Source organism: Tursiops truncatus, chromosome 16, assembly GCF_011762595.2.
Source record: "Tursiops truncatus isolate mTurTru1 chromosome 16, mTurTru1.mat.Y, whole genome shotgun sequence".
Taxonomy (NCBI): Eukaryota; Metazoa; Chordata; class Mammalia; order Artiodactyla; family Delphinidae; genus Tursiops; species Tursiops truncatus.
Genome location: NC_047049.1, coordinates 11,844,308 through 11,869,501, shown reverse-complemented (window position 1 = coordinate 11,869,501; position 25,194 = coordinate 11,844,308). Strand labels below are relative to the sequence as shown.

Here is a 25,194-nt window from a genome sequence, read left to right as displayed (position 1 = left end):
AATGTGGTCTCTGTGATGGTAGTTCTTTGGTATTTGTTGAGATTTACTTTGGGTTAGTATGTGATCAATTTTTGTAAATGTTCCATATTTGCATGAAAATATGTATTTAAATGATAAATACAGGGTTCTCGATGTATTCATCCAATCAAGATTGATAAAGATGTTATTCTAAACTTCTATATCATTACTAATTGTTTTGTCTACCAGAGCTCTCATTTTCCAGAAAGCTGTGTTAAAATCTCCAAGACTGTAAAGGTTTCCATTTCTTCTCATAATTCTGTCTACTTTCTATATATATTGGAAATAATGTTGGTAGGGGATACTCATCCAAGTATATCTTCCTGGTGAACTGTCCCTTTTGCATGAGGTGTAAGGCCCTCTTTTTCATTAATTTTGCCTGATAATAACATTGCTACACTGGCTTTCTTTGGGTTAGTGGTTGTAGGATGTGTCTTTTTCCACCTCTTTCTACCCTTCAAGTCTCCTCACGTTTTGGATGCGCCACTGATAGATGCTGGATTCAAGCAGCTATTGTTTTACATTTTAATCCAGTTGGAGAATTTCTTTGAGATGTCAAGTGCAATCTGTTTACCTGTGTTGTGGTGACCAAAATACTCAAGATTTCCTACTGTCATCCTATTTTGTGTTTTCTATTTACTCTGCTTTTTCTTTGCATCTTTTTCCTCCTTTCCTGCTTTCTATTGGATTAATCACATTTTCTTAAAGATTTAATTTTTTAAATTTATTTTTGGCTATGTTGGGTTTTCATTGCTGCGCGCGGGCTTTTCTCTAGTTGCAGCGAGTGGGGGCTGCTTTTCCTCGTGGTGCGCGGGCTTCTCCTTGCGGCGGCTTCTCTTGTGGCGGAACACGGGATCTAGGTGCGCGGGCTTCAGTAGTTGTGGCATGCGGGCTCAGTAGTTGTGGCTCGCGGACTCTAGAGCGCAGGCTCAGTACTTGTGGTACACGGGCTTAGTTGCTCCTTGGCATGTGGGATCTTCCCAGACCAGAGATCGAACCTGTGTCCCCTGCACTGGCGGGCAGATTCTTATCTACTGCACCACCAGGGAAGTCCCTCACCTTTTTTTTTTTAGATTCCTTTTCTACTGATTTCAAAGGCATACCTGTTATTTTACTATTGTAGCTAGTTTCTATCATATTTTAATATGAATACTTAACAAGGTTTCAAGTTAAGCCACATCAGTATCCTCCACCTTAACGACACAAAGACCTTAGAACACTTTGCCTCCAGTCTCACCACTGTTTCTTCAGGTTGCTGTGATCTAGTACTTTTGTTCCACCTGTTTCTGAACCCCCAAAACTGGTTGCTATTTAATTACCGGTTTTTATACAATCAAGGCTTATTTAGACTTATGTATGTAATTATCAACTTATTGTCTTACACTTACTTCCTACATCCTAACCTTTCCGTCCTGGGCTTAAACCCCTTAATGTAATCCACAGGTACAGAGGTCCAACTGTATTCATCACATGACACCATTTTATACGAGCATCTGCAGATTTTGGTATCCATGAGGGGTTCCTGGAACCAGCACTCCACAGATACCACAGGACAACTGTACATCCTGTAATCATCCTTTTAGCAAGGGTCTATGAGTGTTAAGAGTCTCAGACTTTGTCTGAATTATGTCTCTCTCTTTTTTGTTTTTTTTTTGTTTTTTTTTTTGCTCTCACTCTTAGTTGGCTACAGAATTTCTGACTGACAATTATTTATAGTGGCATCTTTATTATAAAGCTCCATTGTCTTCTGGTTTCTATTGTTACTAAATCTGCTGTCAGCCCGATCTTTTGTAGGTTTTTAAGTAGGTAATTAATTCTTTTGTAGGTAATTAAGTCTGGTTACTTTAAAGATTTCTCTTTGTTCTGGTTGTCTACAATTTTACTCATTGTATATAAGAGTAGAGTTCCTTGTTTTACCTTCACAGGACTCCTTGTCCATTTTCAACATGAAGATTCCAACCTAGGCAGGATTCCTACCTTAGTGCAGTAGGCAGCATGTCAGTCTCATAATATGAAGATTCTTAGCTTTCATCAATACTAGAAAATGCTCAGCCGTTGTCCCTGTGAATATTCTCTCTTATTCTCCCTGCATTATACATCCTGGAAGGCCTATTAGATGTATGTCGGACTTTCTCGTCCTATCTTCCATGTCTCCCAACCTCTCTTTCCTTCTCTTTATCATTTTGTATCGCATTTGAGGTAATAACCTATCCACTGAGTATCTTTATTTCAATGGCTGCTTTTCACTTCTGTATTGTTCAATGCAGCTCTTTTCCAAATCTTCTTTTTCTCTTATTATATTCTGTTCTATCCTTATTGCTTTTTCTCATTTTTTTTCTTTCTTCAGTATGCTCACATTTTCTCAGGTTCTTAAAATACGAATCCTGTACGCTGTCTCTTCCCCAGAATGATTCTTTATGTCATTTGTGATTTTGGATTCTGAGTTTATCTTCAGTGGGCCCATGGACCCTGAATTATGAAAGAATGTCTATTAAAAGTCTTATATTTGCTTCCACAAAGTGTCCCAGAGGGACTATATTTTACATTAATACCTCAACTTGGAAAGTCCTCTACCATATATTTAAATTCAGATTCTACACTGAAAAGTGTCATAGGCACAGGGCTTCAGTTTTTCATCGACTTGCTTGGTTGACTGAATCCTAGACCCAAATATGTGTATGTTGAATGAGGCTGAGATGCCTAAACTCCCTTTGGATACTGTAGAGGGAGGTGTCAAAGGCTCGGGAGGTTGGAATACCCGCGTGAACCTGCTGTGTAAGACTTGCTCCCTCACCCCTGGGAGGATGACTGGGATCCCTCAGAGGATCCAGAGGACACTCCCCTTACCAAGGCTTTGAGAAATATTGTGGTGGGGACTGCACGGCATCTTTGAAGGTCTCTACAGTGGATATTCTCTACAGACCAGGAATGATAGTGGCATCAAACTGGGTTTCCTCAGTTCAGTAGAGAAGATGAAATCCTAGAGAAGCAGAAGCCAAGTGATGGTATTTAATTGCCCGAGACAAGGTTGGCATGATTTCTGTAATAAGCAACAGAACCAAGTGTTCCTGGTCTGACGAGCAGAGATCTTTGGTATTGGCTAAAGATCATGGTGACCCTAGAGATGGTGAAAGAGATGGGCACCCTGCAACTTATTTGATTTGTATAAACAGAGATGTTCTAGAGCAAAGGTTTCCCTTGAATGAGCACAAAAGAGTCACAGCCCTTCAACTCATTCCCATAGTTGAGCCAGTCCACAGACCTAGACCCTATAAATAATGCTGCTTACAAGCCATCCCAGAACTCAGTGCTTAAGACAACGTCGTGTATCCTGCTCATAAGTCTGCATTTTGTGTGGGGCTCGGTAAGAACAACTGATCTCTATGCTACTTGGTGTCGTCTGGGACAACTCAAAGGCTGGGGGCTGGAATCATCTGAAGACTCATCCAGACGTCTGGCATTAAAGCTTAGAGGACTCAGACCTGAGACTGGAACAGCTGGAGCCCCCCAGCCACCTCTCTCTCTCTTTGTTTGGCCTCCATGTGTGGTCTCTCCAGGATGGCAGCTTCAGAGTAGCCAGACTTCTTGTATGTTGGCTTAGGATTCCCAAGACACATGGGCGGAGGGACAGAGAGAGAGGACACCAGACAGAAACTGGATCGTTTTTTATAGCCTAGGCTCAGATGCCAAGTAGCACCATTACTGCCATTGTATTAGTCAGGGTTCTCCAGAGAAACAGAACCAATAGGATATAGATAGATAGATATAAAAGGAGATTTATTATAGGAATTGTATCACACAGCTATGGAGGCCAAGAAGTCCCATAATCTGCCATCCACAAGCTGGAGAACCACGGAAGCTGGTGGTATAATTCAGCCTCAGTCCAAAGGCCTGAGAATCGGGGCTGGGGTGGGGGGTTAGGAGGGGGGAGCTCACGGTGTAAGTCCAGATATGAGTCTGAAAGTCCAAGAACCAGGAACACTGTTGTCTGAGGGCAAGAGAAGATGGACATCTCAGCTCAAGCAGAATGAATTCACCCTTCCTCAGCCTTTTTGTTCTGTTCAGGCCCTCAACAGACCGGATGATGCCCACCTACACTGGGGAGGGCCATCTGCTTTGCTCAGGTCACCAATTCAAATGCTAATCTCTTCCAGAGACACCCTCACAGACACAACCAGAAATAATGTTTCACCAGCTCTCTAGGCACCCCTTAGCCCAGTCAAATTGACACGTAATATGAACGATCACAGCCATGTTCTGTGTTTTAGAACTAAGACCAGACCATATTCAAGGGAAGAGAGCACAGACTCTACCACTCAGTGGAGAAGTCTCAACATCATACCATAAAAAGAGCATGTGAGATGGACCATATTCAACACACAGCCATGTTTGGAAAACACGATCTGTTGCAGTCTCTTGAGAAAGAACTCTGCTCCTCCAACATAGCAGGTGACCATGTTCCTGTGCACTGGATAGGAGAAAATATCTATACTTTTTAGGAGTTACTGGGCATTGGCTCTGAACCTACACCAAAGTGGCCACGACACCATGGCTCAGCAATAGACATCCCCTCCTCAAGGCTACAGACACATCACCACCCCGCAAGAGGACCAGCCAGTGATCTGATGGCAAGTTGATTACATTGAATCACTTCCATCAGAGGAGGGGCAGCACTTGTTTCTCATTAGAATTGAATCTCTAAATATGGATTTGCCTCCACCGACAGGTGACGGGTAAAGAAGATGTGGTACATACATACAATGGAATATTACTCAGCCATAAAAAAAGAATGAAATAATGCCATTTGCAGCAACATGGCTGGACCTAGAGATTATCATACAAAGTGAAGTAAGTCAGAAAGAGAAAAACAAATACCACGTGATTATGGTGGAATCTAAAATGTGACACAAATGAACATATCTATGAAACAGAAACAGACTACAGACACAGAGAATAGACCTGTGGTGCCAAGGGGGAGGAGGGGTTGGGGAGGGATGGACTGGGAGTGTGGGATTAGCAGATGCAAACTAGTGTATATATAGGATGGATAAATAACAAGATCCTACTGTATACCACAGGGAACTGTATTCAACAACGCTGTGATAAACCATAATGGAAAAGAATATGAAAAAGAATGAACATACATGTATAACTGAGTCACTTTGCTGTACAGCAAAAGTTAAGACAACACTGTCAATCAACTATACTGGAATATAAAATCTTTTAATTTAAATAAATATGGCTTTGCCTTCCCTGTTGTCCGTGCTTCTACTAAAACAACCATCTGTGGACTTGCTGAATACCTAAGCCACAATCATGGTATTTACTTGAGAGCCAACGTAAGTAAGGAGGAGAAGGCGACTTCCACAAATCAAAATAAAATATGGGCCAATTGTAAAATGAATATTCTATCTTCATCAATTTCAAACTTATCAAGGATCCTCTCTGGCAATCTGAGGCCAGCAGATGTTATGTTTCAGGGAAGAATTATTTAAAAGAATCCTGCCCCACCACAGCACAACTGAATTTATTATGAGAAATAAGCTGAAGGAAAAGTAAAACACTTTCTAATTTATTATAAGAAAACATTTCTTCAACCGTCCGCCAGGCTTTCTACAAGCTGCAGACCTGGAAACATGTTGATTATTAGATTCCATTTTCTAAAGAGCCCATCATCAGTTTTATTCTCACAGGCACAATGAAAACCATGCCCATGTCCCGGGGCATGGCACTGGGACACTAACTAAATCGGAACTTTTCCCTGGGAGTTGAAGCTGTGCATGGTTAAGATTCCTGGCAGGAAGTCAGCTTTCCACCCATTTCAAGTGGACCCCTGTCTGGACCGTGGCCCCCACTCCCTCAAGGGACCCTGCCTCTGACCTTCTGGCCAGCTCCTGGCCGCCCTCCAAGGGGCTGAGATGAATCCTAACGTCAGCTCTGTCCCTGGCAGGTGCCGGTGCTACGGCTTCAGACTCTCTCATCCCCTGAGCAACAGTTCTGTCTGTTCTCTTGGCCTGAACCGAATCTTCAAGGAACTGCCCAAGCCCAGCCTCACTCCAGAAGTAGGAATGTTGGCAGCTAGGGCTAGATCTCTTTGTTTTCTTTAAAAGTCTCCTTGTGAGGTAAGTTCAGACCCAGCCAGCCTGTCCCTGAGTAGAAGCATTAGTAGCAGCAGAAGGGGTCTCAAGGTGGTACCTGCACTCATCCCTCCCTGGTTCACTCAATCCCCCTTCACTGACCACAACCTATGGCCTCAGAGCTGTGGGCTGGAAGAGGAGCAGGGAGGCCCTGCTGAGGAGCAGGACAGTAGCAAGCAGTGACAATGTAGCACAGAAGTACAAATAAGAGTGACTAACTTCAAGGAGGTGCATGGCGGGACGGGGTGTCAGGGAGCTGTACTGATCAGGTCTCCTTCAGAGTCAAGGAGCAGAGCCCCATATCAAACCAGCTTGAACAAAAAGGAGATTTACCGGCTCACTGGGAAGTTTAGGAGTATCAGCTTCAGGTACAGCTGGATCCAGAGGCTGAAGCAATTATGTCCTCTGGGCTCTGTCTGTATATGGCTTTCTTCTGCACAGAGGTGCTCTTCCTATGCAGACAAGATAGCCACCAGCAACTGCAGACTCACAGCATCCGAAGTAAACACTGTCAATGAAAACAGCACTTCTCTCCTGCAACATGCTCACATCAATCTCAGGGAAGAGTCTGCTTGGTCCTGTTTTGGGCACATGCCCACCACTGAACCAATCTCTATGGCCAGGGGGTTGGATCCTCTGATTGGCCAGCCTGTGTCATATGCTGACCCCTGTGGCAGGGGCAGAGCTGTGATTGACAGCCCTACCAGGCCCACATGGCCTAAGGGAGTTCCTCAGAGGAACCCAAAGGTGGAGAGTGGGAAAGCATGTTGGGCAGACGGCACTCACTTCCCTGATCTACTGCCAAAGGCTTCACTGAAGAGCAGCATATGAGCTGGCTCTGATGGCTAGGTGAGATTTACTAGGGGAGAGTGAAGGGCAGAGGGAACAGGTATGGGACAGCAGTGACCCTAGACAATGGCTGAGAGGGAGAGGGCTATAAACTGAATGTTTGTTCCCCACCTCCCCCAGATTCATATGTTGAAACCTAATCCCCAACATGAAGGTATATGGAGGTAGGGCCTTTGGGAGGTGATGAGGGTGCAGCCCTTGTGAACAGGATTAGTGCCCTTATAAAAGAGGCTATATGAGGACACAGTGAGAAGACAGCCATCTAAGAACCAGGAAGAAGTCCCCCACCAGACAGCAAATCTGCTGGCGCTTTGATCTTGGACTTCCAGGCTCCAGAACCATGAGAAATAAATTTTATTGTTTATAACCCACACAGTCTATGGTATCCTGTTACAGCTGCCCTGGCTAAGACAGGAAAGCAGAGAAGACCCCTCAGAACTCCACTCACCTATCTCACTCTAATCTAATTCCCACCTCTCCAGGACCATCATGATGTTTGAATCTAGGGGTGGGAGCAATGGGTGCAGTAGTAAGAGGTGAAGAAACATATAGGACCCAGACTTCCACTTGCGCTGTTTTGAAAACAGACTTTGGCACCACCAAATCCCAGATGAAAGCGTGCTCAGGTGTGCAACACAGGGAACCCAGAGGGGCAAAAGGAGGTAGAATGGGCAGGTGTGGCTACCAAGACCTTTCTGGCAGGTGGACCCGGTCCCTGCAATGAGCTGGCTGTAGCCTCCAGGGACAGGAAGACAGCCACTGTTGGGCTTTAATAGCAGAGGCAGCAGCATCAATGAACCAGGAGCACAGAATTTGGAATCTAACATCCTGGGTTTGAATTTTTTGTATTAAAAAAAAATAAGTATAGAACTATACACCCTTAATTCCACTGCCTGGAGATGACCACTTTTTTTTTTTTTTTTGGCCGCAACATGCATCTTGTGGAATCTTAGTTCCCTGACCAGGGCTTGAACCCGTGCCCTTGGCAGTGAGAGCAGGGAATCCTAACCACTGAGTGGCCAGGGAATTCCCAGATGATCACTCTTAGCAATCTCATATATATATATATATATATATATATATACTTGTACACGTATTTTCTTACATATTTCTATATTTTTCACACAAAATATATAAGGGAAAATATACCTACCAAATGTCTCATTTAACAAGATAAAAGGGGGGAATTTGTACAGTTTTGAGACCCTGTTTAATAGTGACAGGTATGAACAATGTTCCATGCCTCTGCCTGTCTTCTTATTTAATGGGGAGGAATCTGAGGTCCAGAGGAAGGAAACCACTTGCGAGTTGCTGGTGGGTCAGAAAGCCGCCCCGATCCGGCTCACGTAGGACCCTTCCCAGCAGGTGACGCTGCTGCGTGGTGAGTTCCCTTCTAAAGGTGACACTTATGTTCAACATGGGGGTGGGCAGGGAGCTCTGGCCTCCGGTTGCAGGCAGCAGCTAGGGGGAGGTGATGCCATCCTACCTTGGCCTCCCCCAGGAGATTCTGGGGCTCACATAACCTCGCAGCAGCCTGCAGGGCAGCTGCTGTGGCTTCCTGGCCAGGACCCTGGACCCTGCCTCCCTCCCACCCTCCAGCCAAGCCCCGTCACTTGGCAGAGGGATGGCCCTAGACCTTACCTCTGGCCCAGAAACAGGTGTGGTCGGTGAAGCCAAAGGCCATGGGTACACCCCGAGCGTGTCCAGACAGTCAACATTCATCTTTGTGCTGTCAGGGGACACACGGTGTGCTTTTCCTGTGGCCAGACAGTGAATTTCCTTTGGCTCCAGGAAGGGAGCTATTCATTAGCAAATGTCACAGCAGTGGACACCAGGGGCCCTGACGATGCATCCAGCCTCCTGGGAAGCAACTCCATCACCCTGAACCTTTCCCTGGGAGCCAGGGCAAGTGGAGCGATTAAAGGACAGCAGGAGACACACCCAGCAGGGCTGCAGTCTGCTGGGGCAAGAGAGGAAAATCACAGCAGAGTCAGGCCCTAAGGGTTAAGAGCGCCGGCTTTGGAGTCTATTAACCTGGGATCAAAGTCCCTTCTAGCTTTTGCTGGCTGTGTGACACTGGATACATTGCATTCCCTCTCTGAGTCTCACTGTCCACATCTATAAAATGGGATTACCCATAATACTAACCCCCCACCCCAGGTTGTTGGAGAGTAAATGAGGTAACAGGGTAGAGTTCATAGCTGGACACATTAACCACAGTTATTATTTACCTGGTGGTTCTGAGAGAGGGGACAAATCATATAATATATGTGTCTACATGATAGATACTACAAACATCAAACTATGTGCCAATCATTTTCTAAACTGTACTATACGTTTCCTGCCTTCTTAAACAGTAATTGGAATTTAATATTTTTCTAATAATTCAGAATTAACATTACCAAATAATTATATCCTGCCATCATACGGTAATATCTATAGAGGTGACTGGATGCAAGTTGGGCTATTTGTCCAGGTGCTAGATGGTCCAGCACAAGGTGGCTCTGTTCTAATTGTGCCCACATCAGCTTTTTCTTAATAAGTTTTTTTTTTAATAAATTTATTTACTTATTTATTTATTTTTGGCTGCATTGGGTCTTCGTTGCTGCACGCAGGCTTTCTCTAGTTGTGGTGAGCGGGGGCTACTCTTCGTTGTGGTGTGCGGGCTTCTCATTGCAGTGGCTTCCCTTGTTGCGGAGCACGGGCTCTAGGTGTGCAGGCTTCAGCAGTTGTGGCATGTGGGCTCAGTAGTTGTGGCTCTCAGGCTCCAGAGCGCAGGCTCAGCAGTTGTGGCGCACGGGCTTAGTTGCTCCGCGGCATGTGGGATCTTCCCGCACCAGGGCTCGAACACATGTCCCCTGCATTGGCAGGTGAATTCTTAACCACTGCGCCACCAGGGAAGTCCCACACATCAGCCGTTTGACAGTTCACTGGTCCCCTCTCTCACATCTGGTTTTCAGCTACTGCTTTTCATTGCTTTCAACAGGTATCGCCCACCCCATCACCACCACCTTACAGTCTGAGCTGAGAAACCAGATAAAGGAGCCTGTTACAAATGTATGTAAAGCAAGAGTTAACAGGTTCCCAGAGAGCAGCTGACTCTTTTCTGCGCAGCAAAAATGCTTTCGTAGAACTCTCTGAGATAATCACCCAAGCCCTTCCACTCACTTCCCACTTCTCAGCCTCATCCTGGATGGCTGAGGTTTGTGGGGGTCAGACCCCTAGAAAAGTGACCATCACTGTGCTCAGATGACGTGACTTCCAACATGCAAGGTGCTCCAAGGTGCTTTGTTTTTCAGATACAGGTAAAATCAATATCACGGACACAACTGCCATCTGCCTTTAGTATTTTTTTTTTAGAAATTAGACAAGATTTCATCTGAGTTGAACTCAAGTCTCTGATGCTCTAAGTGTCTTGTTCCAGCCTGAAAGGACCACTTTGATGACAGGAAGTCACCCTGAGGAAAGCCCGTGGCTCCTAACCTCACAGCTTCTCAGCTCTTCCATGGAGCACTCACCTCTGCTCACCTGCCTGTGCCCAGCGCCTTCATCCTGCTGTCACAGAGCTTCTCGCATCCAGTGGACATTTGCAAAGTCCCACGATGTGCCAGACACTAGGATGGGCACCGGGGGTCCTTGCCTCCAGAAGCCCCCACCAGGTGAGGGGAGCAGACAGGTAGCAGTGGTTGGTCCTACCTTGTGACCAGGATGTAGCAGGTACAGAGCTTCTGGGCACTCAGAGAAGAGAGTGACCAACTCGTCCCCAATGGGAAGCGGGGGAAGCTTTACCCAAGAGGGGCCATTTGAGCTGAGCCTTAAATGCAAAAAAAGGAAAAAGGAAGGGTATCCCTGGCGGAAGAAACAGCTTGTGCAAAGGTGTGAACATTCACAGCTTGTTTGGAGCCGAGGGAGGGCTGGGCAGAGGCTGAGGCCAGAGTGTAAGTGTCCCATCAGCATGCAACCACCATCATGGAGACAGTCTGAGCAGGACCAGAAAAGGAGCCAGGAATCAATCCCCTGGGGTCCCTTACGTGTTGGCTGTGGCCAGTCTCAGGAGACTCCCAGTCCTGCTTTCAGATTCAGGGACTCAAGTTCCCATCAGCTTCCAACCCAGGCCCAGATGTATCTTCAAGAGCTTGTGACCGCCTTCTGGAGGCAGCACGTGCAGACAGGCCCTGAGGGAGCGTTTCCAGAGGGCAGCTGATCCCCTGGCCAAACACACTAACAATAATCTTGGGTAGATTTTCAGACCAGACTCTGACGCACTCAAACCAAAGAGACTCAAAGATTTGCATAGGTGATGAAAACTAAAACATCAACAGGCTCCTCCAGCTTGGGGAGCACTTTCCCCAATCAGTGATTCAGCAAGAGATATGTGTTCACCTGCCAGACACAGGGAGGACGGCAGGGAGTTTGACACCATCCCTTAAATAAACCATGGTTCATCTTTAGAGCAGCTAAAAAGAATGAGGTAAAGAGAATGAGGTGGTGCTATATATACTGAACTGGAAAGCTCCTAAGACGTATTAAATGAAAAAAGCAAATTGCAGGGCTTCCCTGGTGGTGCAGTGGTTAAGAATCCGCCTGCCAGTGCAGGGAACATGGGTTCGAGCCCTGGTCCGGGAAGATTCCACATGCCACAGAGCAACTAAGCCCATGCGCCACAGCTACTGAGCCTGCGCTCTAGAGCCCGTGAGCCACAACTACTGAAGCCCACGCGCCTAGAGCCCATGCTCCGCAACAAAGGAAGCCACCACAATAAGAATCTCGTTCACTGCAATGAAGAGTAGCCCCCGCTAGCTGCAACTAGAGAAAGCCCGTGCGCAGCAATGAAGACCCAACACAGCCAAAAATAAATAAATAAATAAATTTATATTTAAAAAAGCAAATTGCAGAAAATACATAGGATCTCAGATACACTAAATTTAAAAGATGCACACGCTGTTGTTGCTTGGTATTTTTGTTGTACTTGGCTTTTGTTTGTTTTAACCACAAATTAAATAACATCATCGCCATCATTATGTTTTAGAGTACCCCACACATATACTACTTCCTTTGCTCACCATCCCTTCTTGCAACTCAGACCCTAGGCAATTACCTTCCATCTGCCTGAGGGACACACACATATACTGCGTAGGGCTTCCTCACCCTACAGGGTCAGGTCCCAACGGGCAAAGGAAACCTCAATTCACCAGCCCAGCTGACCTCTGGATATTCAAAGGTCTAGGGACCCATGACACATGCGTCCCCTGTGTATTGGTTGGATGCCCCTTGCCAAGGGGTCCCACAGTCCTCTGTACTCTTCCTGTGGGAAGCAGAATAATGGCCCCAAAAGATGCCCACATCCTAATTCCCGGACCCGGAAGACTATGTTACTTTCCATGGCAGAAAGGAATTAAGGTTCCAGGTGGAATTAGGATTGCTAATTAGAGAGCATTAAAATAGGGAGAGTACCCTGGATTATCCAGGTGGGCCCAATGTGATCACGAGCATTCTGAAAAGTAGAAGAGGGAAGCAGAAGAAAAACTCCTTTGAAGAAGGAAGGGGGCCACAGCCAAAGGAATGCAGGCGGGCTCGAGAAACTGGAAAAGGCAAGAAAACAGATTCTCCCCTAGAGCCTCTGGAAAAGAACACAGTCCTGCTGACACCTTGATTTTAGCCCAGTGAGACCCAGTTCAGGCTTCTGACCTCCAGAACGGTAAGATAAGTTTGTACTGTTTTGAGCCACTATGTTGGTGATGATTTGTTGCAGCAGCAAAAGGAAACTAATATGTCTCCCACCAAAGTATCATCATCTGTTTGCTTGTCTGTCCACCCCCATCAGAGTATAAGCTCCATGAGCTCAGAAGTAGGCACATCTTATTCACACTCAGCCCAAAGCCCTGATGGTGAACAAATAAACCTGAGAGCTGGAAAGGGCCAAGAAATCACTTAGGCCACCTAATTATTTTACATGAGAGAAAACTGAGGCCCAGAGAAGGGCAATGACTTGCTTAAGCCTACTCCATCTATAACAGCCTGGGCCACCACCCTGCCTGCTGGTGCCCAAGCCATAGAAGCCCCAGGACAGGCACAACTGCCAACTTACCATCATGGACAGGCACTGTCAGGGCACAAGAAACCCTAGGGAACTCGGGACAGCTGGGAAAGTCAGGTAAGACCGAGAGAAGATGTCTAAAATGACTTGAGCGATCTTAAAAATGTTAATCCCAGTGGAGCCCCTGGTCCACCAGTAACTACTAGGGCAGAACTGTGCCCAGCACCCGCCTGATCAGCTCAATTAGAAAGACACTTTCACTTGAAGCTTCAGAAAGACCCATGGGCATGTAGTTAATGGCAAACTGAAGGCCTGCTTTCAAGAATCTTATTATACAGCAGAAACTAACACAACATTGTAAGGCAATTATACTCCAATAAAGATGTTAAGAAAAAAAAAAATCTTAGCATTTCACTCTTCTGGCCAGAGTCAAAGCTTTGGGCAAATTAGGAAAAGGTACTTCTTCCACAAGACATCTTTTTCCATCTGTCAGAATATTGTCATAATATACCATTCCATTAGAAAAAGACACTTTACTCCCGATTTGCCAGAAAACTATCAGAGATTCACTCATACATGTATTACCACGTCTATGAAGTACAAGGCACCCCCTTAGATGCAAAGCCCTTGCACAGTGCACAACCTGCAGAACCATACACAGCAGCCCTGCTCGGCAGTCTGGTCTCATCCCCTTCGCTGACCTCATCTTCCTCCACCTCAGCCCTCAGGCCCACTGGAAAACAACCTTGACCTCATAGTTTACCGTTTCATGTCTAACTCCTCCACTAGGGGCCCCAGCTTTTACTCCCTTCCCCTTGCAGACAGCAGGGGTTGAGGATGAGCCTGATAGTCCCAGTCAGAAGGAAGGTGAGGACGTAGGGAGACAGGAAGTAGTGAATTCTAACTGAATGTCTATGGGCCAGGAGCTGGCTGAGGAAATATGATAGCTCCCAGCACAGGCCTTGGAGAAAGCCCACCCACTACCTACGAGGGAGATGCTGAGTACACTTTTTTAGCCTCCGAAAACCTCATTTTCCTTTCTGTGAAAAGGGTATGATTGTAGCACTGCCGGAAGGATTTAAGAAACTATGAGCTCATGCTCGTGCCTGTAAAGGCTCTGGACGTGCGAGCTGTTATTTCTATTATTATCAGCACCATCAGCCCAGGGACATCTGCCCTTCGGGCTGTCAGCTTCCAGGCATATCTTGCTTTAAACAAAATTGGGATGATACGTATGTCTAAAAGCAAACCACATGGCTAGAAGGAGGGAGGGTGTGTTACAAAGAGAAACGATTACTCGTTATACCAAAGTACCCATTAGATAAATAGATCGAAAAATCCACACCGCTTCTGAGTGGAATTGGTTTTCTCTGGGAACAATCCCTGACACGCTGGATGGGCCCACTTTGGCCCCAGGCGGCTCCTTATACCGTCTCCTCCTGCCCCCTCTGCCTGCGCTCCTAGCCGTCCTCCCCCAGGCGAGCCCCAGAAGCCCCATGGCCAGAGGATGACCGGCTGCATCCAAGTAGGCACAGCCCAGCTTTGGAGAGGGACACAGGTTTAAATGTGAGCTCTGCAGCCTCCCCTCATGGACAACACGAGGACAATCACAGCACCTGCCGCGTGCAGCAGTCGTGTAAGTGGTACCAAGAGGACGCTATAAAGCACCTGGTCTGATGGTCGTGGTGTTACCATTACGAATATCAGCTGGGAGACTTCAGCGCAAGGCAGGGTGGGTAAGAGAAGAGCCACCACAAAGCCCCTGTTCTCAGTTCTCTGGATTTTCTTCCTGCCCCCGTTTATACACACACACAATTCTGACATGGTTGTCACCTCCATCTGGCCAGAATGTTGTATCCCACCTTTCTGATAGAATTCCCAAATGCATTTTTTTCATGTTACTACGTCTCCATTAGAGTGAATTCAGCTGCAAGTAAAAGAATACCTGACTTGTAGTGGCTGAAACAACAAAGATGTTTAATTATCTTGTGTAACAAATCACAAGACTTCAACAGAAATGTCACCAAGGCTTCATTTTTTTTTTTTTAATATAGCTTTTCCAGGCGGCCATCACCAGTGTGCCAGCTTTTTCTCCCTTAAGACTCTTGTCACCTCTGGGCTGCCTCAGCTCCACAACCTGTCAGTGACCAGAAGAAGGTGAGGTTCCTGATCTTTTCTTTTTTTTCTTTTCTTTTTAAAGAAGGGAGCAAACTCCCTCTCAGAGCCCACCTAACAGACATCCCCTTATATTTCAGGGACCGGACCTGGGTCACCAGCCCTCTCCTAGTAAAATCAGGGAAAATAGGCTGTTTCTGCTGGTTCACACCCATCACAGCTCATCCACACAGGGCGAGGGAGAGACTGTTCCAGTACAAAATTAAGAAAGCAAGAAGGAGAAAGTGGCTGTCACTTCACACGATTAGCCCCCTCGCTGATCGAGGAAGGAGCTGGAGCCCAGAGTGGTAAAGTCCCACGTCCAAGGCCACAGGCGACTTTGCAGAAGGACCAAGATAAAAACCCAGCCCCTGGCCCAGCAAGCTCCCGCCACTTCACCACGTGGCTTCTCAACCCACTACAGCTGCCTCTAAGCCCCAAAGGGCAGAAGCCCCGTCCCTGGGACCCTCTGAGCTCGGCCAGAGGCATGACATGCACAAAGTCGACACCATTACAGAAGTGAGCCCCTGATATACCCAGGCCCCAGGGCGGGGGGAGCCAAAGCACTTCCTGTCCCTCGCGAGAGCTTGGCAGGCGGGTCAGCGGGAACCCAGAGCCTGACAAACAGCGTCTCTGTAGCTGCCTGGACACCCGCCAAGCTGCCTCATTCCCTAGGGCTGACCTCATGTTTCTGAAGAGCCTCAAGACGCCTGAGGTCTGTGTGTTGCCTCTCATGGTTCAGTTCTGCTGCCAGCAAAGGAAATGGCCCAGGATGGCGGCTGGGGGCCATGTGGAGAGGTGGAAACTCAGAGCCCAAGCGTCCCTCCCCACTACCCACCCCTGCCCTGCCCGACTTGTGCCACACAGGCCCCCTTCCAGAAGAAACTGAGCGATGCTGTCTAACCTCTGAGATGAGGCCCGTCCTGATCTGTCTTCCTGCCTCCATCAATCTGAAGGTATCCCTCGAAGACACTGTCACACTCTGACTCCTTCTGTTTCATTCCAGACTTCTGGAAAGGGAACAAAAAGGCAGTCAGACTTCATCTATCGGAGCATCTAAGAACATCTCAGAAGTCAGTTCCACTGCCTCAAAGGGAGCTGGAGAGCTCATCTGAGGCCTGTGCTTGGTGACAAAAGTAACTCCTGATTTACCCTAGAGCTGGACCAGGCAGCCACTCCAGGCTTTCTGCGGTCACTGACGGTGTACTGAGGCCCAGGGTGTCACCCGCCAAAAAAAAAAAGCCTTTATGAACTTGGCCTCCACTTCCAGGCATTCTTTCAGGGCAAAACACCTACTGTGGGCAAGGCAGCCGACAAGGTGAGCAGCCTAGGGAACAGAGCACAGAGCCAGGCCCCAGGACACACGAGCATCCTTTCACTTCTCTCCAGGGCATCTATCTGACCATCACCACAACCCACCCACCCAGGTTGTAGCTCCGAATCAAGGCATTTGTTTCCATTCATGTTCACTTAAAAGTGTTTATTCCCCTTGCAAAACCACAAGGGCTAAAAAGTCATGTGAGGGAGGAAAGAAGGCCTCGCTTATTTGCCATCCTCTCTTTGGCCTGACCAAGGGGGACTGGGCCCAGCAGCTGGCGGTTTTAAACTTTCCTTGCAGAAGTTTTTCTCAGAATGGTAGCTCCAGTCTTCAGAACTTGAAAAGCCTGCATACCTTGAAAGTATGCAGGCTGCAGGAATTTTCCATTTATAGAATAATATCCTTCATACCACTCTGGGGGCCAGCGTTCTCGTGGTAAGAGCTCGGAGTTCAGTGTCAGCAAACCCGCCACACTTCTGCAGGAGCTCCACGCCATCTGGGCCCTTTTATTTATTTTTGGTGGGAGACGGGAGGAAATAAAGGAATAGCTTTTTAACTTGAGTGCCAACACAAACTTGGAAAAGGAACTGGGTTGGCAAGTACAGAATATCACTGCCTGGTTGGGAACTTAACTGTTAGGGAGTAGTAGGTGAGGAAGAGACTGAAAAACATTTCTTCCACCCCACATGCAGACAGGTGGCCAGAACAGGCAACACGTTACCGCCTCAAAGCCTTCCCCATGCCTGCTACATGGCCTCTGGATTGCTCCCGAGGGCAGGGGCCCATGCCAAAGGCACAAGGCCCCATCTCACTTCTCTTCTTCCAGTTTTCCCTGTGTGCTACATTAGATTTCTGCTGATGCATGCACAGACTCAAAGTCTGAAATACCTCCAGGTTCCATGATAGAGTGGGAAGGCCACCATGCCAGTCATGAAGAGGCCTGAGTCCTAGTTCTGGCTGTGACAAATTCACCGCGTGACCTTAAAGGAGCCCTTTTCTTCTCTGGGTCTCATTTTCTTCATCTGTAAAGTAAGATCGGAGTGAATAATCCCAAAGATCCCTTCCACTGCTAACATTCTGACTCACTCATTCATTCTAATGTTAACCTGTGCCAGCGCTAGGTTCTGGACATCCCCTCCTGGGCTATTCTAAACCTGCTGGGCACAGCCAGACCCATCAGCATAGCCTAATGACCGCTAATGACGGCTGCAACACCAGCCTCCCAGTCCTTGTTTCAATAGCCACAGCTCCTCCAGAGAGAGGAAGGAAAACCCTGCCCTGCCCCATGAAGCCAACTCTGCCTGCCAGCTCAGCCACCAGAGGAGGTGTTTTCCCTGTCCCACAGTACCCTACAAGAATCCTCCCAGTAGCTAATACCTTCCCTACTTTCCATCTTTTTAAAAAATGTATTGCTGCTTCTCCTGGGAAGGACATAACAACCTTGGGGCCACCTAATCAAGTCTTCTGATTTATTTTCCAAGTTTTTAGAAAAAAATTTTATTCATTTCAAAGTATTCAACTGTGACGCTGAATACGCTGTTATTCAAATTGCACATACACCTAAGATTTTAATACAGCCCCCCCCCCCCGCCCCGGGGTTGGGGGTGGGGCAGGGAGCGTGGGGAGCTACACACACACACACACACACACACACACACACACACACCAATCACTGTCCTAAGGCCGGAAGATTATCTGGCCCAGCCCTCATCCCCACCTGTCACCAGCTAATGGCCACCTAGTCTCGGAACACCTGTTGGGAGGTGCGTCGTGCTGTGGAAAAGTCCTGCGTCCTTCCACTACTTACTAGGCAAGAACCAAAACCTCTCTGAACCTCTCTGAGGTTTGTGCGAGGATTTCACCCAGTTGAAAGCTCTCCAAAACGCTGTGCAAACGGAAGTTACTTGATTGCTGGGCTGCTCTGACTTAAAAACTGCATCCTTAGGTCGCGCCAAGTCTTGCCTCCCCACGTCTTTTCTTGCCGATGCTGGTGAGAAGGAGAGAGGAGAGATAGGGGTTTCTCAGAAGGCAGAAGGCTAGCCCAGGGCACTAAAGGCTGGGAGGTGGGTCTCACCACCAGGCCGAGGGAGATCCAGGCCTGGTCATCGGTTCCAAACCCAGAGAACAAGGCTCAGGCTCAAGCGGGCCCCAGCAGCCGCCCCTCCCGTACTCCTCTCCCCTACTTTCCCCTCCCCTACCAGCTGCGCGGTAGGGCACGCCCCCTCCCCCGATTCACCAATCAGAGTCCGGAGCGGCGCCCGTGGCGCAGGGGGCTCAGGTCGGCAGCCAATTAGCGCAGCGGCCCGAGGCGGTGCCTCGCCCGCCCACTCCCAGAATGAAAGCCGCCCCGCAGCTGGCGAGGCTGGCGCAGCGCGTGGGGCGCGGGAGCCGCGCGGGCAGGAGCTGAGCGCGCTCACTGCCCGCCCGCCCGCCCGCCCCCCCGCGCGTCCGCCTCCGCTCCGCCTCGGTCCGGGGCACGGGCGAGGTGGCCGGGGCGGGGTAGGGCAGGGGGCAGGGCCGAGGCGACGAAGCCGGGGGCGGGGAGGAGCGGGGCGCGATAAAAGGCGGCGAAGCGGCCCCACCCCGAGGCAGGCCGGCGGGCAGGTTTAGCGCGTCCCTTCCGTCCGGCCCGCGCCGGCGGCGGGGAGGCGGCGCGAGCGGCCCGTAGCCCACCCATGGAGGCTTTTCCCTGGGCGCCCCGCTCGCCCCGCCGCGGCCGTGCACCCCCGCCCATGGCGCTCGTGCCTAGCGCCCGCTACGTGAGCTCCCAGCGCCCAGTGCACCCGCAACCCTTCAGCTCGTGGAACGACTACCTGGGGCTCGCCACGCTCATCACCAAGGCGGTGGACGGCGAGCCGCGCTTCGGCTGCGCCCGCGGCGGGGACGGCGGCGGCGAGGGTTCCCCGCCCTCCTCTTCTTCCTCGTCGTGCTGCTCCCCCCACGCTGGGGCCGGGCCCGGGACACTGGGGCCCGCGCTGGGGCCGCCCGACTACGACGAGGACGACGACGACGACGACAGCGACGAGCCGGGATCCCGGGGCCGCTACCTGGGGGGCGCGCTGGAGCTGCGCACGCTAGAGCTGTGCGCGGACCCTGCCGAGGCCGGGCTGCTGGAGGAGCGTTTTGCCGAGCTGAGCCCGTTCGCTGGTCGCGCCGCCGCCGTGCTGCTGGGCTGCGCCCCCGCCGCTGCTGCCACCGCCGAAGTGGCGCCGCGCGAGGAGCGGGCCGCGGCGTGGGCGGCTGAGCCCAGGCTGCACGCCGCCTCCGGGGCGGCCGCCGCCCGGCTGCTCAAGCCCGAGCTGCAGGTGTGTGTGTTCTGCCGGAACAACAAGGAGGCGGTGGCGCTCTACACCACCCACATCCTGAAGGGACCCGACGGGCGAGTGCTGTGCCCCGTGCTGCGCCGCTACACGTGCCCCCTGTGCGGCGCCAGTGGTGACAACGCACACACCATCAAGTACTGTCCGCTCTCCAAAGTGCCGCCGCCGCCCGCCACCCGCCCGCCGCCGCGCAGCGCCAGGGACGGCCTGCCCGGCAAGAAGCTGCGTTGAGGACCCGGGCTCCGGTCTGCTGCTGCCACCTGACGCCACCAGGGTCGCCGCCTGCCCACTCTCGTATTTGGTCTGCGCACTCTCTCTCCCTTGCTGCTGGGGAGCATGGAGCTCAGCAGTTGGCTCAACTGGGGATGTCGTCTTGGTTTTCTCAAAGGAAGCCGACGGTACTGAGTACTTTCCTGTCGAAGAGCGGTTGAGAGTAGACGCTAAAGTCTTGATTTATCTCTGGTTTGTGCACATCCAGACGGTGAAGGCTGGGTATTCCGCTAACTGAAATGTGGCAACTTAGAGGCGCTGTTTATTTATACGTCGACCTATTTTAGATGCGCATCAGTATGAAATTGTCTCAGTCTAATCTTGGATGTTTAATTTTATGAATGGAGGCACTTTATTAGGTCTAGAATATTTTTTTAAAAGCCTCTTAACTGAACTGGCGATTTTATGGAATGTCAGCAAAATGACTTTTATTGTTTGAAACAAGTAATATTTCTGTTGTCCTTAATCAGTTATTATAATTCCAGGCGAAGCAAGCCCCCCTGCCTGGTAGCATCATGAAGTGAAGGCTTAGTAAACTTTCCAGTATTAGTTTGGGTGGGTGTTCCCTCCTTGTGGCTTGTTTCTGTCCTAGCTGGATGTAGCAGGTAGAATACAGCTCCTTATCCTTTTATGTACCAGATCTTTTATTACTGAACGAGCAACTAGTGTTTTCCACCTTTAAAAGTCGTGCCAAGTTATAATGTTGTGTACACACTTGAAAATGGTGCTGTTTAAAAAAACTTGTGCATTTATACAGTATGTTAATTCATTAATCTTGCCTTTAACTCTGGTACTTGGCCTTTTGTCTATGCCCCCCTCCCCATTCCAGTTTTGCAAAACATTTGTCATCCTTCAGATCAAAAGGGAGTAGTATTAATTCACTGTCTGAATTGCTCAATTTCAGGGTTCCTGAATAGTGGAAAGCTCATTCCAGCTGTTGCCTCTCAAACTAAATGTAAGATGGAATCCTTTGAGCTCTGGAAGGTCAATGTAATAACCTGGGTTCAGGAAGGTTCCACTCTGGGCTGTGTTGGCTTTAAGCATCAGAGGCAGTCCTCAAACTGGTATAAGCACTAATTAAAGGAACTATTGTGGGGGGGGGGGGGGGGCAGGAGACAAGGAACACAGCCTCTCTGATGTTCCCATTCTCACTGGAAGATTATCCTTCTCTTTCTGGAATCCCACCAGTTATCCATAAATGAGATTAAATCTAATCCTTAGCAAAGGTGCTTGACTCCTACTTTAACCTCCCACCCTCATTTTCAAATCCACTGTAGTGAGCACCACGCCATATCTACCATCAGGACAGACACAGAAGGCAAAAATGGAAATGAATTAAGATGAAGTCATCTGAAATGTATAAAATCACTCTCTGAAAATACCAGCAAGAGATTTAGTCTTATAGAGGTTCCAGGAGAGCTTAGCTAGGTTATTAAAAATTAGACTGCTTTCATGGTAAACAACTAACTTCCTCCACAGCCAATTTGCCTGATTTGAACATCCTTTGAAGCTGCTGTAACACTGGGGGGGCTTCCCTGGTGGCGCAGTGGTTGAGAGTCCGCCTGCCAATGCAGGGGACACGGGTTCGTGCCCCGGTTTGGGAAGATCCCACATGCCGCACAGCGGCTAGGCCCGTGAGCCATGGCCGCTGGGCCTGCGCGTCCGGAGCCTGTGCCTCCGCAACGGGAGAGGCCACAACAGTGAGAGGCCCGCGTACCGCAAAAAAAAAAAAAAAAATAACACTGGGGATAGCTATGAGCGTTTATTGGTCAAAGGAAGGTGCATGGGCGGGGGATGGACAGGACGATTTCTTGGTCAGGAAAAAATAATCCACTTGACTAGGCCTAAACTCAAGTAGCTTAATAAAACCATGAAATTAACTTATTTTCTTCAGTTTTGCTAGAAAACATACCAGTTTAAATTAGACTTGCTTTTTAAGGAGTTTTCAGGTCAACATGAATTCCTGTTACCTCTTGCCACTGCTCTAACTGTACCTTTTCAAGAGTCATCATTAACTGAGAGGTGCATTCTCCAGACCAGAAGGTATGGTTAAGGTGACTTATAACCATATCAGCCCCCAAATTTGCCTGTTCTCCAGCTAACTTTAACTCCCAGTATTTTACACATGAACAGGGAATATCAGTAGTTTTGCAGAGATCTCTTACGAAAAGTTTACTAACCACGCTAATACATTTAAAAGCAACTCTCAATCTGAAACATGTTTTAAACACTTGAAAAAGCTAAATTTAGGGTAAAAGAAACCCAATTTTTTGAAGTGTTAAAAAGTATCCACAATAGTGTCATGAAGTTGTTTTCATAAGAACAGACTGCATATTTGGCCAAAAAAAAAAGTATGGAATCCTCAAAAGAGCTTCACCAACTGTGCAGGCACAGACTGCTTTATATTTTAAAATTATACCACAAATACACATGTACTTCGAAGAAAAATTTCAGTGTTTGTTAGTCCTAATTCTCTAATCTGTTCTTAGCTACAATATGAACATTCCATTAATTTCCTGTATATTTCAATTAGACTTATGAAATCATTAATCAGTCTACAGCCAAATCATGCCACACCATATAGGCGCCAACCTCCTCCTGGTAGCCACTATGGACAACTACTAGGATGTCGAGTCTTTTTTGGGCCATTGTCTCTGCCCTCAGACCCATCCATATTGACACAAATAATATCCCCAACTAAAAATGCAGAAATCAGGCTTCCCTGGTGGCGCAGTGGTTGAGAGTCCGCCTGCTGATGCAGGGGACACGGGTTCGTGCCGCGGTCCGGGAAGATCCCACATGCCACGGGGCCGCTGAGCCTGCGCGTCCAGAGCCTGTGCTCCGCAACGGGAGAGGCCACAACAACAGTGAGAGGCCCACATACCGCAAAAAAAATAAATAAATAATAAAATAAAAATAAAAATGCAGAAACCACTGGCAACATGGAAGACAGTGAGTAGGTTGGTCGTTCAGCTTTCCTTTGACACCTGTGAATAAACAGTGGGGGAGGGGGTAAGGTGGTGAGGCCTTGAGAGTGGAAACCTAAGAGCAGGATCACAGCAGCTGCAGACTATTCTGCGTTTACCCTGTGCTCTGATTCCAATACCCAAGACAAAGAACTTGGGACACGCATCTGTAACTCATCTAAACAAACCAGTGTAAATGAATCGTCTGCTGCGGCCTATCTGTGATGGCCCAGGCACAGTCCTGTTCTAGTAACTTAAGACAGAGCAGGTTACTGCCCCAAGTTTTTTCACTTGTTACAAAAGGAAAGACCCTCTCCTCACAAAAGAGGACCTTTTAAGACTTTCACTTGTTTGAAATCCAGATATTAAGAAAAATGTTTTTTAAAGTGTTTTTTTTTCAGTTTTCATAAAGGTCTATTTCATTATTGGTGGGTAGCGCATTTAACAGTTAAATACATTTAAATAATGTAGAGGTGACTGCACGACTGCAGCATTGGTAACTAGATAACCAATTCAACTAGAAACCAGCTAACAAGTAACTGCCTAAATATTTAAAACACAGCTCTTTAGATCATCCTTTGGTTTGATCACCTTCCTGGGTGGAGGCGGGGGAAGCCTGCTGGTGACACTGGAAATATATTAAGGCCATGTCTTCTGATATCCATTCCCAGAGGTTTCTTTCAGCTGGATTAAAGCCTCCAGCTCCAGGGCAAGCCCAAGGTTGTGGCCCCCAGCATTAATGCTCTTCCCATCTACCAGAGCAGACAGTTAAGTTTCACACCAGGCCTCAGAGTCTGAGTGTAGCCCATTCCAACTGAACTGGAGTTGTTGACTTTTGCAGAAATGGAGGCAGTGAGATCCAAACGATATTTGGCTGCAATGCCAAAGCGAGTGCAGTTGGTTCCTGATGTCCAAGCAAGGTTTAATGAAGTGTCAAGATCTTCACATACTTTTTGATAAACTGATCCTCCAAATTCCGTCCCATCATTGACCTTAGTGTGTAGCTGGAAGTCCCCAGTCCTGTAGCCCACTGCAAGGTTATTCCTTGTCAGCTTTGACTTGGCACTATCAAAGGTCATCTGGTACCCAGCAAGCCAGCCCTCGTAACCAAAGACTGCTGAACCGTGGATTGCAGGTCCAGCAAAGTCAACACCACAACCAAGGTTTATACATTCCCTCTTGTAAGAAGACTTGATTTTACCACGTTTCTTTCCTGTGTTTGGTGAAAAGGTGGTATCAAATGTCAGTTTCAAACCTTGACAAATCTGGTCTTCAAGAGCGATTTCAGAGTATTATCAGTGTTGCACTTTTCTGTGAAAGTCAGACCACACTCACACCATTTATATTTGGTCTCCAAGGTCCCGGTAACTTTACCAGTGTCTGCATTAGATGAACCAGATGTTGAGAATTCCACGCCACTGCATGACTTTGTTTTCACATCCAGTTTCACCAACCCAAAACCAAATCCTTGGTTGAAAATATCTCTGGCAGCTTTGCCAAGGTCAGCATATGATGGAGGAATACACATTGGCCGCGGGCAGTTCTGTCCGTAGGTCGCTATGGCGAGGCCAAGGGGAGAGGTGATCCGGTGGTCTCCTGGGGGGGAGGGGGAGGCGCCGCTGCCACCCCGCTAGCAGCTGAGGCTGCTCGGCTCGCTCGGGGTCCGGCTGCAGCTCTAAAGTGGTTTCTATCATTGTTAACGTCGAAAAGGAGAGGCTGCATCTGATTAAGTTTTAAAAAAGCATCAATACTCCCTCTTCTGGCCTTAGGGCTATACCAACAGAAATTCTCACCACTACTCACACCAGGAAGAATGTAAGTGCCTACAGCCACTATAAATTTGCAACTAACATTCTGTGAAACCAATTATGATTTTTCTAATTTCAAGGGAAAACCCAAGATGTACTGCACACACACCGTACTCACAGAGAGAACAGCTTTACAAGGAAACTAAGGGGTTCATCAAGGAACAGAGGAGGACGTTTTAGTGGAAACATCCTAGCCACGTTTGCTTTCTGTTATATTTAGGTTATGTTCTTTGATACCCAACAGTGAAAAATTTAACAGCACTGGTAAAAACTCAAGTGAAAAAACCTCAACTGAATACGCAAGCTCAGCATTATAA

General features: G+C 48.2%; 1 protein-coding gene and 2 pseudogenes across 1 annotated transcript; 1 reads left to right on the top strand and 2 right to left on the bottom strand.

Moving 5' to 3' along the window:
* Positions 1 to 19,459, bottom strand: part of LOC117308530 (essential MCU regulator, mitochondrial-like) — a 120,254-nt pseudogene extending 100,795 nt beyond the window's left edge.
* Positions 18,909 to 21,983, top strand: NANOS1 (nanos C2HC-type zinc finger 1). The gene has a single exon (XM_004332163.4). The coding sequence runs from the start codon at positions 19,189 to 19,191 to the stop codon at positions 20,062 to 20,064; it is 876 nt and encodes a 291-aa protein (XP_004332211.2). The 5' UTR covers positions 18,909 to 19,188; the 3' UTR covers positions 20,065 to 21,983.
* LOC101324746 (non-selective voltage-gated ion channel VDAC2 pseudogene) lies at positions 21,851 to 25,082 on the bottom strand (annotated as a pseudogene).
* Between the last annotated feature and the right edge of the window lie 112 nt (positions 25,083 to 25,194).

Bases quoted from the DNA above. Each gene is read 5' to 3' on its own strand.
- NANOS1 (XM_004332163.4), top strand. From the start codon at position 19,189: ATGGAGGCTTTTCCCTGGGCGCCCCGCTCGCCCCGCCGCGGCCGTGCA.